Source organism: Artemia franciscana, chromosome 7 (assembly GCF_032884065.1).
Source record: "Artemia franciscana chromosome 7, ASM3288406v1, whole genome shotgun sequence".
NCBI classification, from domain to species: Eukaryota; Metazoa; Arthropoda; class Branchiopoda; order Anostraca; family Artemiidae; genus Artemia; species Artemia franciscana.
Window position 1 is genome coordinate 52,647,343 of NC_088869.1, and position 17,253 is coordinate 52,664,595.

A 17,253-nucleotide genomic window follows, 5' to 3' on the forward strand; every position below is an offset into this window, starting at 1 on the left:
AAAAAAACTAAAAAAAAGGCAAAAACTACAAAAACAACTAAAAACTAATAAAAAAAATAAAAAAGCTAAAAAACTAAAAAAACTAAAAAAAACTAAAAAAAGGTAAAAAACTAAAAAAACTAAAAACTAAAAAAAACTAAAAAAAAGGAAAAAACTGAAAAATAAGCTAAAATAAAGGTAAAAACCAATAAAAAACTAAAAAAAAAACTGAAAAAACTAAAAAAAGGCAAAAACTACAAAAAAACTAAAAACTAATAAAAAAAAGTAAAAAAGCTAAAAAACTAAAAAAACTAAAAAAAACTAAAAAAACTAAAAAAAGGTAAAAAATAAAAAAAATAAAAAATAAAAAAAAAATAAAAAAAAGGAAAAAACTGAAAAATAAGCTAAAATAAAGGTAAAAACCAATAAAAAACTAAAAAGAAAAAAAAGGAAAAAACTAAAAAAAATTTTCATCTAAAAAACTAAACAAAACTAAAAAAGGTAAAAACTAAAAGAACTAAAAAAGAAAAAAATAAATGACGACACTCAAAGAGAAAGCGACCAGGACAAAAGGAATGTTCGATTAGCAATCAACAAAGCACCGGGACACAGGGAGTATAAATGACGACCAGGACATAAGTAAAAAAAAAACTAACAAAACTAAAAAGAAGGTAAAAACTACAAAAAAACTAAAAAGAAAAAAAAACTAAAAACTAATAAAAAAACTAAAAAATCTAAAAATCTAAATAAACTAAAAAAGAAAAAAAAGGAAAAAAATAAAGGAGAAAAACAAAACTAAAAAACGAATGTATATACAGACCGGTACACCGGGATACAAATGACGACCGGGACACAGGGAATATAAATGACGACCGGGACACAGGGACACAACTACAACGGGGACACCGGGGGAAACAGGGGGATATAAATGACGACCGGGACAAAAAAACTAAAAAGAAAAAAAACTAAAAACTAATAAAAAAACTAAAAATCTAAAAATCTAAATAAGCTAAAAAAGAAAAAAAAGGAAAAAAATAAAGGAGAAAAACAAAACTAAAAAACGAATGTATATACAGACCGGGACACCGGGATACAAATGACGACCGGGACACAGGGAATATAAATGACGACCGGGACACAGGGACACAACTACAACGGGGACACCGGGGGAAACAGGGGGATATAAATGACGACCGGGACACCGGGACAGGGAATGGTCGATTAGCAATCACCATCAACAAAGCTCAAGGGCAATCATTAGAATCATGAGGTATAGATCTGAATACAGATTGTTTTCCCATGGACCATTATATGTTGCATGTTCAAGAGTCGGTAAACCTGACAATCTATTTATATGCAAAGACAATGGGACAGCAAAGAATGTTGTATATTCGCAAGTTTTACGTAGTTAAAACCATATATATATATATATATATATATATATATATATATATATATATATATATATATATATATATATATATATATATATATATATATATATATATATATATATATATATATATATATATATATATATATATATATATATATATATATATATATATCTATATTCACAGGTGGGACATAGGGACACAACTACAATGGCGCGTAACTATTATGGCGCGTAACGACTTACGCGCGCGGGGGGGCTTGGGGGGGGGGGCGAAGCGCCCCCACCAACTAGGTGTTGGGGTGGCGCGAAGCGCCACCCCAACAGCTAGTATATATATAAAAATAAGTTGTCTGTGGATCTGTGGATCGTGGATCAGGTAACGTCACCTGAAAAAACTGGATCAGATGACGTCAAAACTGAAAAAACTAAAAAAAGGCAAAAACTACAAAAAAAAACTAAAAACTAATAAAAAAAATAAAAAAGCTAAAAAACTAAAAAAACTAAAAAAAGGCAAAAACTACAAAAAAAACTAAAAACTAATAAAAAAGCTAAAAAACTAAAAAAACTAAAAAAAAGGAAAAAACTACAAAAAAAACTAAAAACTAATAAAAAAAATAAAAAAGCTAAAAAACTAAAAAAACTAAAAAAACTAAAAAAAGGTAAAAAACTAAAAAAACTAAAAAAAAGGAAAAAACTGAAAAATAAGCTAAAATAAAGGTAAAAACCAATAAAAAACTAAAAAAAAAACTGAAAAAACTAAAAAAAGGCAAAAACTACAAAAAAACTAAAAACTAATAAAAAAAAGTAAAAAAACTAAAAAACTAAAAAAAACTAAAAAAACTAAAAAAACTAAAAAAAGGTAAAAAACTAAAAAAAATAAAAAATAAAAAAAAACTAAAAAAAAGGAAAAAACTGAAAAATAAGCTAAAATAAAGGTAAAAACCAATAAAAAACTAAAAAAAAAACTGAAAAAACTAAAAAAAGGCAAAAACTACAAAAAAACTAAAAACTAATAAAAAAAGTAAAAAAGCTAAAAAACTAAAAAAACTAAAAAAACTAAAAAAACTAAAAAAAGGTAAAAAAATAAAAAATAAAAAAAAACTAAAAAAAAGGAAAAAACTGAAAAATAAGCTAAAATAAAGGTAAAAACCAATAAAAAACTAAAAAGAAAAAAAGGAAAAAACTAAAAAAAATTTTCATCTAAGAAACTAAAAAAAACTAAAAAAGGTAAAAACTAAAAGAACTAAAAAAGAAAAAAATAAATGACGACACTCAAAGAGAAAGCGACCAGGACAAAAGGAATGTTCGATTAGCAATCAACAAAGCACCGGGACACAGGGAGTATAAATGACGACCAGGACATAAGTAAAAAAAAAAACTAACAAAACTAAAAAGAAGGTAAAAACTACAAAAAAACTAAAAAGAAAAAAAACTAAAAACTAATAAAAAAAACTAAAAAATCTAAAAATCTAAATAAACTAAAAAAGAAAAAAAAAGGAAAAAAATAAAGGAGAAAAACAAAACTAAAAAACGAATGTATATACCGACCGGTACACCGGGATACAAATGACGACCGGGACACAGGGAATATAAATGACGACCGGGACACAGGGACACAACTACAACGGGGACACCGGGGGAAACAGGGGGATATAAATGACGACCGGGACAAAAAAACTAAAAAGAAAAAAAAAACTAAAAACTAATAAAAAAACTAAAAAATCTAAAAATCTAAATAAGCTAAAAAAGAAAAAAAAAGGAAAAAAATAAAGGAGAAAAACAAAACTAAAAAACGAATGTATATACAGACCGGGACACCGGGATACAAATGACGACCGGGACACAGGGAATATAAATGACGACCGGGACACAGGGACACAACTACAACAGGGACACCGGGGGAAACAGGGGGATATAAATGACGACCGGGACACCGGGACAGGAAATGGTCGATTAGCAATCACCTAAGTGAATATTTCGAACCTATATCCAAGGGCAATACAAAGCAATACAAACAAAAAAGAAAAACGACGAGTATAAAAGAACTCGTAGTACAATACAATATTTAAAACTAAAATATTTTCTCAATGCAGTCTGAGCATCGTTACTTCAGGAAAGTTCAACCAGGATTGGTACATCAAGCGAAGTGAAAAAGACAATTTATTCCAATAATAAAAAAAACATTTACAAACAAGCTCTTAAAGATAATCTTACCTTTTTGGCAGCCAGCCTAGAACGTCTGTCCACAACAGACTGAGTGGTATTGTATACTGTGTTTTAGTATAATTTGCTAAATAATTTTTAATTAAATTTCTATATAAGACATTAAGTGAACATTCTCTCAAATCTTTTAATTCTAATTTCAATTGCTTCTTGGACAACGTATTTTATGCTTAAATCATTGCTCATATTGGAAGTTTCGTCAAGTCACATTTTATGGCTAGGATTATTAAGAATATGACTGTTTAAAGCAGAATCAAACGAAATGTTTTCAGTGTAAGAATTTAAAGCTTTAGTTATGTTATCTGTGTGCTGTTGCATGCACTTTTCTAAATTTTGATGGGTTGTACCAACATAGTAGTTGCCACAGTCACATGGTATTTGATAAAACCCTCTTTGGCGAATAACTGGGGCTATATCTTTACCAGAGTTTAGGAAGTTCATGATTTTAAAATTATTCGTAAATACTGCTTACAAATTATTTTTTATGCAAGCTTTTTTTATGTTTGTTTTGTCTTTTGGAGTATATTGAAGGTGAATTATATTTGAGGGCTTGGTGGGAGCATTGCTTGGTAAAAAACCCTTGATTTTATGTTTGTGTCTTGTCTGTCTTCGGCTAATTATTTAATAATAAAGACAATAGTAGGATAACCGTTTCCAAAAAGTATGTCTCTAATAAATTTTAGCTCATCTATGATGTCAGATTCAGAGCAAATGTTTAGGGCTCCATCGAAAAGAGAGGTAACAGCTGCTCTTTTAACTTCTGGGGGAGGGGATTGGATTTAAAATTTAGACATATTTTCTTTTACGTGGGTTTCCAGTAAATAGTAAAATCCAGTTTATCAATACTAATAATACTACTACTACTGATAACTCACCACAGCACCAAATTGCCTGAGGCCAACACAGCAACGCAAGCTCCTCCTCCAACCCAACCTATTCATGGCCTTCTTCTTTACACCCTCCCAGGAAGTTCATATTTTCCTTAAATCATTCTTTATGACATCCTCCCACCCCTGACGAGGACGACCTGCTTTCTGTTTAGCCCAAGACAGATGGCCAAAAAAGACAATCTTTGGCAATATGTTATCCTTCATCCTCAGAACATGGCCCAATCATCTCAACCTTTCTTTCTTTATAGCCCTAAAAAAGCGGAATTGAACCACATTTTTCGCACAACCTACTATTAAAATATGGTCAGTCAGCCGGGTACCCAGAGCAATCCGTAGGCGATTTCTCTGGAAAACATCTAATAAATTTGTATCCACTTTTTGGAGCACCCATGCTTCAGAGCCACATTTGACCACTATAGCTTCCAATATTTTAATCTTGGTTTGCAGACTTATCTTCCTATGCTTCCAGACATTTTTTAGTTGTGAAAAACACCCTGAGCCTTGGCTATTCTACTTTTAACGTCTTCACAGCTCCCACCGTCTTTACTAATAATATTACCAAGGTAGGTGAAGCTGCCTACCTGATCAATCTTTTTGTTACCCAACGTCACCTTTTCGTCTTCACCTATTCTTAGCTTTAGTGACTTAGTCTTCTTAAAATTAATTTTCAAACCTATTCTAGCACACTGAATTCACAAAACCTCTAAAAGTTCATTTATTTTGCTCACACTTTCATCTAATATGCCTAAATCAACATCATTTAGGAAGGTTTCTGAAACCAAATTTGCCGAACGCTAATTCATAAGCAACTTTCAAAGCTGAAAATGAAGTTCCATTTAACTGAGTATCATTTTGTTCCTTCTATTATTATTTAGCTCATTATAAATACAATAATAAATTTAGATAACATTTAATCCATTTGTTATATTTAAATAGAGAGAAAGTTATTATCAATTAGTGATATAGTTTCGTAACTTAACCTAGTCTTCAGTGAAGCTGCACATGATAGGTCTTCCTTATTATGTTTGTTCATTAATTTTAGAACTAAGATACATTGAAGAATTTTGAATCCTCGATTAAATTGTTGAAGTATGGCTTTGAACTTGTATTTGGTTTAGGCTGAAAAAGTAAAATTATCAATGAACAAATTTTACTTGTTAGGCTTTGCTATGTTTAGTTGAACAGAAAACCGAACCACATCTACTAAAAAACTGATTTGAGTACCACCTTCAAATGATTACCGTGATTATTCAAAATATGATCCACTACATACCTATACGCAATAGCGTGTAACGGTGTTTCAGAAACCTCCCTATTGACAAATAACCTTGTCAGGTAATAAATTCCAGTCAGGTTTTTCTTATTAAGTATAATTTGTACATGTGCTCAGTTTTGAGGATGAGCTTTTCTTCTATTATCTTTTGAGCGTTTCTTGGTCTTAATATGATTAAATTGTTCACCCTTTATGTTTCGAAAACGTTTGGCAAAGCTTGAAAAATGATTCTTAGGTGTAAAGACATAAAAAAGGGAAACAATCACGAGAGAATTTTCAGCTTTCAGTAAAGTTTTATGCCAATGAGTAGCCTTTAACTTAGATACCTTGATTCTATTTTCAAATATTTCTTTAATGTAATAACAATTCCATGGTTCCCTCTAACTTCTTTCATTTTTTCTTCCTTTTTTTTTATTTCTCATGGTAGATGCCATCATCCCAACGATCCATCTTGAGTTTTACTGAATAATGCAATAATTAGATATGGATTAACAAACTTCTTTGGACCCAAAAGGCTCAAATAAAAATTCTAGTAAGTTTTCTGTTTTTTGCTTTAGACAATAAAAATCTGGAGTTCCTTCCATTTGTTCAGCTTTTGAGAATACGCTTTTCTTCCATTATCTGTTGAGTGCTTTGTGGTCTTAATTTAATTGAACCGTTCATCTCCCATGTTTTGGCAATGTTTTAAGGTTGACCTGATTTTGCATTTAACTTGAATGCATAATCCTTTATCAAGTTAGCGTAGAAAGGCCCATTTTTGGCCATTAGGAGAGGGATGTCTTTTCTAACTAGTTCTCTAAAATGTCAGCGGACCGACAGCCTGGAAAACCAAGAACTGCATCATTATTTTTATAGGGAAATGGAGCTAAAGATTCTAAGAGGGGAAAAGTGTTTCCAAATTTACATTATTGCAACAATTTTGTAAAGAAAGTGACAAGCTTTTTATGTTGAAGTGATTTATAGAAGTAAAAGTGGCTAGTATCTATGGGACTAAAAATTATGGGGGTTAGTATTTTTTAAAACAAATTTGCTTTAAAAATTTACTCAAATGAAACTTTTGAGGCAGTTCAGTGGGAATCCCTAATTTTCTGCTAGCCCATAGTATATATACGTGGTGTGTCAAGAAACTTGAACCTTTCACAATAAAAAAAATTGAAAAGGTCATTAGCAATATTTAATAACTTAACTCATTTGTATGACTTTACTCTAAAAATAGCCCTTTGGCAGGTCATGCCTGCTTTAAGGTCACAGCTACCACGTTGGCTTAACTGTCATTTTTTCAGCACTCGGTGAGGAATTTTGCGACTCTGGGCCCTGATACATTGATGAAGCTTTCTTTTATATTTGATTATCAACGTTTAAGAAGTCATTTGTCTACCAACCACTGAGCCATATCGTTCATCTGGACCTTAGACATGCAACAAAATACAAATTGAGGTAATGACCACTTCTAATACTTTATTTTATAGATAGTTCTAAAATCAATCATTAATTAATTTCCTTTTAATCTAACAATCTTGTCATAATAGATTCATTGATTTAATTTATAAAGTTGCAATTATCAAAGGAGTGAAAGAATAATAATTTGACCCACCAGATAATTAGCTTTATAAGAATATATTTCAGATATCATTAGTCCTTTGTATAATTATCCTGTTTCTTTATTATGTGTAGGCCTATATAGTTCGTCAAAATGGAGAAGTCCGAATAAAAGTGGAAAAACTGTGTCGTAGTTCTACTTACAGTTATATGTTTTATTTTGAATTTGGAGGACAACCAGGGGGTTAAAATTAGAAAGAACGGGGGGCAATTTCCACTAGGTTTTGAAAAATACGTTTTTATATGTGTTTTATTCTTCTCCTGGATACGGCCTTTTCCATGATCCCTGCCTCCACCTATGAAGAATATATTGAGTAATTTTGGGATTCCTTTAGGAATTTATTAGGATTTGACAAATTTTCTTTTTTTTTCGCTTCATAGGCAAAATTTTGGCTTGAGTGAATATTACTTGTTTTGCCTTTTTTTTATTGGAAGAAATGAAACTAACTTCAAACAAATTTTAAACCAGAAAACTGTGTTTTGTAAATTTGTCCATATCTCTGGTAACATTGGACTAAACTAAAAATCTAAAACACGGATAATACGATTAAATGATTTTTCTATACTTTCCAAAATATACTAGGCTAACTTTCATTATTGAAGTGTTTCAGCCACTTCTTTGTATGAAGCCAGCTTGTAGTGGTCACTATCGAGTTGAAATTTGCCCAAAATGAGCAAAATCTAGCGATATCCATTGAAAAAACAAGAATTCTTGGTAGTATATCCAAAATCCATGTATCATCAAAACTTCTGCTAGTTGATTTAATATACCACCCCCTCGACCCTTTGTGCTGAAACTTCAATGTTTCGTTTTGTATGCATTGATCGTGTGCCCAATACAACTCAAGCTAAAATTATTTAGCTTAAAGTTATTGGAGGGGCAGCTCCCCTCATCTGTACGATTATTTCCGTCTGGAAAAGAAAAAGGGATACTTTAAAATCCCCCCAAAGAAGCCGTACTGGCATTAATTGAGCGGATCTTAAATATGATCAAAAAAAGTTTATTCAGTAATAGTACTCTTTCTCCATTTTAGACAGAAGTTATATTTCCTCCCCTCCCCTATATTTCTCTTGGGATCCCAGAAAATCTCAAGCTCATATATGCAAATACATGAGCTGAATAAGATATTCAGTTGCATACATGCAAACTGAATAATTAACAAGATCATACGACTAATAATTATACAGTTTGATTTAAATATCAAATCCAAATCCAGATCACCACTCAGGGATAGTGACAGGTCTTAAAGCATAATCGATAACCCCAAAGTTTGACCAAAGGCTAAGTTGGATGTCTTAAAACTTATTAAAAAAAAACAAAACATTTCACTGAAAGTAAGGAGTGACATTAAAGCTTAAAATGAACAGAAGGTATTCCATATATGAAAGAGGTTATCCCCTCCTCAACGCCTAGGTCTCTACGCTAAAGTTTGGTCTTTGTCCCAGCTCCACTTTTAAAAACGATAAAAACTTTAGCGTAAAGAGCCAGATGTTGAGGAGGGGACAGCCCCTTTCATATTCGGGAATAATTTCTGTTTGTTTTAAGTTTTAGTGCCACTCCTTACTTTCAGTTAAAAAAACTTGTTTTTTATATTTAATTTCTAAACGTTTTTTTTTCAAATAACGGAGGTTGAAATTTGGCTTACCGTGTATGAAAAGTTAAAACAAAATTTGCTTATGAATTTTGGCAGATTTATTCCGTATAAGAAGGGTTGCCTCCTCCTCAATACTTTACTCTTTACGCTAAACCTGTTAGCACTTTCAAAAAAGCTTCCCCCTGTTTCAGTCGTGTTTCAGACACTCTTAAAAAATGGGGGCGTAAAAAGAATTTCGCATAGCAATTCTGTCAGTTGCCTCCAGTGTAACATTTCTCCTGGAATATTCACACACACACCCCTTGAAATCTTCCTCAACAAGGAAGATTCTCACTATAGAAATCCACCCTAAGCACACCCCCCTCCCCCCAACAGTCTGTATACTTCCCAATAAGAAATTATATATGTAAACAATAGTTGAATTTCATAACTTACAGGCCCCTCCCCCCTCCCCGGACTGTGGTGGGTCATTCTACACCTAAATACATAATTGTTTGATCTTTCAACTATACTGAAAAATACCATCTGAAACTTTTGATTAGATATTTTTGGGGGAAAATGGGCGTGGAAGATCCGTGATCTGTCTTCAAACGAAAATTCCAAATCTTTGCAGATGGGAGCTTGAAACTTCTACAGTAGGGTTTCCTGGTACCCTGAATCTGATGGTGTGATTTTCGTTAAGATGATTTTCCATTCTAAGGGGAGTTCCCTCCTATTTCAAAAACTAGGCAAATTTTCTCAGGCTCGTAACTTTTTGAACAGGGGAAAAGTCATACATATTTGGAAACAGCATAATAAGATGATTCTTTTGATGTAGTTATTGATATTAAAATTTTGCTTCTCAAAGTTTCGGTTACCATTGAGCCGAGTTGCTCCTCACTTACAGTTCGCTAACAAACTGTTTGATAAGCTTCAGCGTAGAAATGAGATAAAAAGGAGATGATAATATATTACTCATGGACGATTGGCCGCATAGTAAGAGGCTAAATGCCAATCCCAAATTATAATGACTTTCATCTGTTATTCTCAGGCTGACATTTATTCGCAGTTTGGACTAAGAAATGATCTCATTCAGGGATATTATGGAGAAAACAACATTTTAATAATAGCCAGTCTTAATAGTTCAAAAATTTAGCTTTAACTTTTAAGTTATGACTTGAAAACAATTTAACAACTCCTTTGCAAGATTGATTTGCATAGAAAACGGCTTGTAGATAAACAAGTTTATTACAGAAGCCATTATGAAATGAGAGGATGTTTCAGCTTTTCGCTTAATAAGAATAACAGTTTAATTTTATTAATTTATTAATGATGACCTGATTATGTCAATCTAATTATACAAGAGGTCAAGTCATCGACTTTAATATTTATGATTTTTTCATTATTTTTGCGCTTATATTAGTTGAATAAATTTTTGGGTTGTCAGATCTAGGCTCGTAAATCTTAAATCGGTGCGAAATACTTTTAGTTCTTGTTTGCCAGTTAAAGTTGCTGCATCAGGGGTATCTTTCAATCTCAGGTACATTTATTTATATTGTCAGCCACACAAAATTGAGTTTAGAAAAAAAATCTGTTTTGGATGAAAACAAAAAATATTGCAAATTTGGTTTCAAACAGGTTGTGGTAACGAACTTTTAGTAAAGAGCGACTAGGCCCAAAAATGTCGATAAAAAGAAAAGTAATATATCAAAAGAATCGGCTTTTTATGTTGATTCTAAATATATACAAATAATCAAGTTTAAGATCAAGCCTGAGATAGTTTACTTGATTTTCAAAAAATACGGGAAAAACCCCAAAAAGTAAAGCAATATTAATTAAAATTATACACTCAGATTTAAAATATCAGAGAATACTTCTGTTGGGTTTCAAACTGCTTTCTACAAAATTTGATTTTTTTTTTCTTCTTCTTTTTTGCCAGAAGAAAGATCACGGATGTCTGTTTCTTTTTTTCCCCTGGAAATTAATTTTCTAGAAATTAAATAAAAATAATAATGTCTTGCAGCTGCAATAAACGAACAACATCACAACTAGGAACAAACTAAAATAATTCCGTATATGATTACGGTTACACACCTCCTTCCTAGCTTTAAGTCAGACTTTTTGTTGTAATTCTCTAAGAAGGCACTCAGTAATTTGCTGTCTTTTCAAAGATATCAAATAGTTCGTGGTAATGAACTAGTAAGGAGCGAGCCGACTCAAGAGTAACCGAAAGTGTAAAAAGCCACAATTTTGAGTCCAATATATCCATCAAATGAACCAAATTCTTACGTTGATTTTAAATACATAAGTTTCATCAAATTTAGTCATACCCATCAAAAGTTAAGAGCCTGAGAAAATTTGCCTTATTCTCGAAAAAAGGGGGAAACACACGTAAAAGTCATAGAATGGTAATGAATATCCGACCATCAGATTCAGCGTATCAGAGAACCCTACTGTAGAGATTTCAAGCTCCTATCTGCGAAAATGTGGAATTTTGTATTTTTTGCCAGAAGAAAAATCATTGATGCGTGTTTACTTGATGTTTTTTTTTCCAGGGGTGATCGTATCGATCCACAGGTCCTAGAATGACGTGAGAGGGCTCATTCTGCCAGAAATTGAAAGTTCTTGTGCCCTTTTTAAGTGACCAAAAAACTCGAGGGCAACTACGCCCACTGCCATGCTCATCTTTTCCCAAGGTCATCGGATCAAAATTTCAAGATAGCCATTTTGTTCAACGTAGTCAACAGATTTAATAACTATGTAATTGAGGATAGTTTACATATAATATTGGTTATTGGGAAGTATACAGGCGATTTCAGGGGGCTGTTTTTGGTGGTGGGGCTAATTTCCATGAGGGTGGGGTTGGATTCTATAGCAATATTTTAAAAAATGAGAAATTAAATAAAGAAAATAAGTTTTTTCAACTGCAAATAAAAAGTAACATTAAAACTTAAAACGAACAGAAAATATTAAGTACATGAGGGGATTCGTCCCCTCCTCAATACCTCGCTCTTTACGCTAAAGTATTTTTAGTAATTTCAAAAGCGCTAATAATTATAATTAAACGGCCTTTGTGATTCAGGGGTTATTCTTGAGGAATTGAAACACAATTCTAACTTTAATGTAAAGAACGAGGTATTGCCGAGGTATCCCCTCATATACGTAATTAAAAATATACAAATATAGGAGTTTACTCCGTAAGTTATGTATATTTATTACTAATAAAAACATTCTTAAAACTAAAACAAAAGTTCTAGTGGACTTTTTAAGTAACCAAAAACTGGAGGGCAACTAGACCCCCTCCCCACTCCTTTCTTCTCAAAATCGTCCGATCAAAACTTTGAGAAAGGCATTTAGCCAAAAAAGTAAAATTAGTATGTAAACTTTGTTTTAATTATTCATGCACGGTGAGCCAAAATCCAAACCTGCATTAACTTAAAAACATTCAGAAATTAAATAGAAAAGAAACAAAGTTCAACTGAAATTAAGGAGCAACATTAAAACTTAGAACGAACGGAAATTTGTGCGTATATAATGGGCTTCGTCCCCTCCAAAATACCTCGTTCTTTACGCTAAAGTATTTCTTAGTAATTTCAAAAGAGTTATTTATTCTAATTAAACGGCCCATGTGATTGAGGGGTCATTCTTAAAGAATTGGAACAAACTAAAACTTTAGCATAGAGAGCGGGGTATTGACAAGGGGGCGAACCATCTCATATACGTAATAAAAATATACGAATATAGAAACTCGTTACTTAAGTTTATTTTGTAAGTTACGTATATTTATTACTAATAAAAACGTTCATAAATAAAACGGAAAGTTCTAGTAGCCTTTTTAGTGACCAAAAAGTTGAAGGGCAACTAGGCCCCTTCCCCACCCCTTTTTTCTCAGAGCCCTCCGATCAAAACTTTAAGAAAGCCATTTAGCCAAAAAAGTAAAATTAATATGCAAATTTCGTTTTAATTATTTATGTACGCTGGGCCAAAATCAAAACCTGCATAAATTCAAAACGTTTTAAAAGCAAATCTAGTTCTACTAAGCTTCAAACTGTGTGTGTGTGTTTACATTTATTAAAGTATATATATATAAACAGAGTGCGGGAGTATATAGTACGCCTGGGCTCGGCACGTGGCAGGCGTGAAACTTTTGGTTTTCGTTTTTAAGGTTTTTGAACTGTTGTAATCCCTTATCGTAATATCGAATCATCATTTGTAATAATTACAAATTTTCAGTTTTTGGCCTTCCCTCCAGCATTATACAACTGGTTGTGTTCAAACCTGTAAGCTAAATCAAGTAGCGAGTGGATTTTATCTAAGAAAAAAAAACAATTAATTTTAAAATTTTTAGGTATTTTTCTAGTTTGAATTAAAACATTACATATGAGAACAAAGAAAGGGAACAAAAAATGAAAAGAGAAAAAAAAAACAACAAATAGGTGAAAACATTAAAATTATTGCTCAGGCACCGTAAATATTTCTGGTAGGAAGGCCCAAAAAATGAAAATTCGCAATTATTACAGTGATGATTCTCTGTTTTGGCTCTTATTTCTACAAATTAAATTGTTCAAAGAGCGAAAACTGGTAATTCCAAAAGAAAATTGCACACATCCAAACTAGCTTCATCAAGATCATCATTTGTAATAATTGCAAATTTCCGGCTTTTGGCCTTCCCACTGGCATTATATAACGGGTTGCGTAAAGAGCAAAAAAGCGGTAGTTGGAAAACATTTGGATATATTTCAACAAGGGAATACGACAATTCAAAAACCTTAATAAAGAAAACAAAAAGTTTGATGCTTAGTAGATATCGTTGTTCGAAATAGGACTTGCTATAATAATCCAGTATCTTTGAAAAGACCTCAATATGAGAGGACAGCAAGTTGTCTCAAATTGCCTGCGGTTAGAAAACAAGCGACCATAAGAGTCCATATATAGAAGCCTGCCGATTGCCGGGGCATATATATATATATATATATATATATATATATATATATATATATATATATATATATATATATATATATATATATATATATATATATATATATATATATATATATATATATATATATATATATATATATAATATAGCCTACATATATCAAGATTATGATAAAGAAAACTTTAAACTGGGAGGGGACTGAAGCATAGAGCATTAAGCCCCTGCCAGATTAGACTGCTTAGATTAAGTTATTCCAATGTGTCTTCAGAAGGGTCAGACATTTTCTAGAGAGGGATTCCGCCTGTATCTCTTTAATGTCTAAATTAATGGTCAATCTTCATGTAAAAACAATTGAAATAAGTAATATCAGTGTTTCTTGCCAATGGGGGTGAAGAACCGATTGGAGGGGAGGCCAAGAATAGGGTAGCTAGAACTGCAAGAAAATATACTCGTTAAAAATTTTACGAACATTTCGAATTTCGTTTTTTGCTCGTACCGATCACTTTTTCCCGTCAGCAAAAGTCATTGTACTGACCACATTGTACACTGACCAATTTTCTGAAATATCTACAATTTTTCACAAGAAATCAAATTCTTCAAATTTGAAGGAATCATATACAATTCACATGTTCTATCTCCAGAAGAATAGGCACAAGTTAGCTACTAAATTTCAGTGACTTAGGTTGGGCTCAAACATCCCCATCTTCTAAATGTGTGGAAGGGTGTGCTTAAGCAAAGGATGGCTAGCCCCTACCCCTCATTGCAGTTCCTGGCTGAAGAGCATTGAAACGGAGATTAGCGCTGCCGGTTTGGACTTTAAGGATTTAGTGCCATATCCTTTCTAAATCTGCTGATAACAACAATTTAGGTACCCCTTATCTGAAAGAGCTGAAGATGTCTTGGACAGCCAAAAGGAGTAATTAGGATACTTACCTTTTCTTTCGGCTGTGTTAGGTCGAGAAGTTCAACTTTTATAGTAAATTTCCCGATAAAATTTTTTTAGAAACCCAAACTGACCCCACTGGATTTGGTTGGGATCTGATAATCAATTAGGACACGACACTTACTTCCCATCAAGTTTCGTTAGAATCTGACAACCAATCGATTCAAGTAGATATGATAAAAAAGATTTAATAGCTATTTGCCCACCCCCACCGTCTGAGGTCAGAATCTAAATGAACACGCCAAAGAGAAAAAATAAACAAAAGCCTTTACTTCCACCAAGTTTGGTTAAGATCGAAAAGATAAACTGAAAGTGTCATTAATATGATTTCTGTCAAGCTATTTGAAGCGTTGGACAAATTCAGAAAACAAAGCCAGTTGCTTAAATATTTTTTTCAATTTATCAATGTAAATTCAGAAAAACGTTCAATTCCAGTTTTTCCGTTTCGAAAATATGCAGTTATGGTTCCAAGTAGCTGTCAGATATTGGAGCTTTAAACACCAAACCGTCTTATGTTGAAAGCTGGATAAAACCCTTGGTTGTACAAACGTTCCTCAATACCATTTGAAACTCCCAAGCGTGTTTTCCAGTTTCATCTTATAAATTTATAATATGTAGCATTAATATAATTAGAGAATTAATTTCTTCAATTCTCGAAAGAAATGTTTCAACTTGTATTTATGACTAGCTTTTTTGATAAATTTTATAAAGGGAAAAAGTGTTTTAACTGAGATACTTAAGTGTTAGAAAAACCCCAATGCACAGATTTTGAGAGATCCTTATTCTGGGCTTAGTAGGGCAGTAAGATTTTCCACTTCCCCAACTGATCTCTAGACATGGTAATGGACTTTAAAATACTAATTTAGACATACAATGCTATACCTCAAATTTTAAAAGGTCAACTCTCTTAATATTGTCACACAAGCATTACCAATATTCTTTTAATAAACTGACAATCAACAAAATATTTAGACAAAAATGCACAAAAACAATAGCTGGGATATTGCCATTAGTATCAATTTGTAACTGGGTGCTGTATTTGTCCACTCTGCGCCACCTAGTATTCAGCTCGGAGTACCATTCTTATCCATTTGAATATCATTTTATTTATAGAAATGTGTCTTTTACTCCTTTATTTTACTATCTCCAGGATGAAAATGACAATCTTTCAAAATGTTGGGAGACCAACAACGACTAGAGGGAAATCAAGGGATCATTTTACGGGGAGAAGTGATTTAGGGCATCAAAAATGAAAGTCTTTCCCAATTTGCAATGTTGCCTCTTCCAAACAATATGGATGGGTCTATGTACCCCCCTTATTTTAAATGAATTTATTAGGACTAAGAGTTGATTGTGGTGCTGAAAGAGCTCACCTCGTATTATGAAAATAATTCAACTGCAAAATGGGTAATAAAATTCAGTAATACGCTTACCTACCAATAAGAGCAAGAGGAGACCTGAATAGACACTACACGTCAAGAGTATTTTCGTCCCTCAAAAACTAAAAAACACAACCTGCAAACTGAATTTTGGTAATTTCGAATCTCTAATATTTTTCTCTTTTTTTCAGAATGAAAACAACAATATTTGTGTGTCTCTTAGTCATAGTGACTGCATCACCAGTTCGAGAACGTCGAAAAGTTAAGGCAGCATTCCTTGGGTCTAGTCAATCATCTGGTAACTCAGCATCCACACCAATAATAACTGCCGTAAACGCACCAACTGTCTCAGCAATACCAGGTGGCTCGATTGGCTTACCTTCAGTTATTACTGGCCCAAGAACTTTTTCAGTGCCAAGCATACCTGCTTCTTTTCCTTCGCCGTTTTCAAATGCAATACCTGTTTCTGTGCCTTCAGGAGGTGGAGCCTTTGTTGGTTCGTCTCCGTCACTTTTAAGCCCGGCCTTGCCTGCAGCTTCGTTTTCAGCTGGGAGTACTTTTCCTGGAGCGAGCACTTTTTCTGGTGTACCTTTTGCCTTACCCGCAGTTGACACTGTCCCAGTAACAGGATTTCCTAGTGACACAGCTTCATTGTTGCCAGGATTGAACGGAGGCTTTTCATTTGGATCTGCAAGGCCAGTTGCACAAATGGAGTTTTTTATTGGACAAATATAAACCTTTTGTATAAAGCCAAGTTTATTTATTCAATATACATTTATTTCCCGAATGATTCCGTTTTAATTTGAGAAGTTTTGAGGGGTCACAAGGCTCAGGCGATTCAAAGAAATATCGATGCAGAAGGGCCTGAAAAAAGAGGATTCATTATTTCTTTCCATGTTCAACTAACATTCACCAGTAGCTACAGTGCTATTATCAGTATAAAATACAACCAAAATAACTAAAACCAGAATAAACACTGAAAACTAAAGGCACCTAGTTCCCTTCAAGAGTTCACATTCAAAAATGAATGTGTTTTGTTTGTTGTGTTTTTTCTT

The 17,253-nt window shown here is 32.7% G+C and overlaps 2 protein-coding genes across 2 annotated transcripts in view; one reads left to right on the top strand and one right to left on the bottom strand.

Moving 5' to 3' along the window:
- The first annotated feature begins 10,416 nt into the window (after positions 1-10,416).
- Positions 10,417-16,985, top strand: LOC136028636 (uncharacterized). Its single transcript, XM_065706466.1, has 2 exons — positions 10,417-10,474; positions 16,390-16,985. The coding sequence occupies exon 2, from the start codon at positions 16,391-16,393 to the stop codon at positions 16,931-16,933; it is 543 nt and encodes a 180-aa protein (XP_065562538.1). The 5' UTR covers positions 10,417-10,474; position 16,390; the 3' UTR covers positions 16,934-16,985.
- Positions 16,929-17,253, bottom strand: part of LOC136028635 (cyclin-dependent kinase 20-like) — a 46,545-nt gene continuing 46,220 nt past the window's right edge. Inside the window, exon 5 of the mRNA XM_065706464.1 lies at positions 16,929-17,062. Within this exon, the coding sequence (XP_065562536.1) occupies positions 16,955-17,062 (108 nt within the window). The 3' untranslated portion in view covers positions 16,929-16,954. The remainder of the gene's footprint in view (positions 17,063-17,253) is intronic.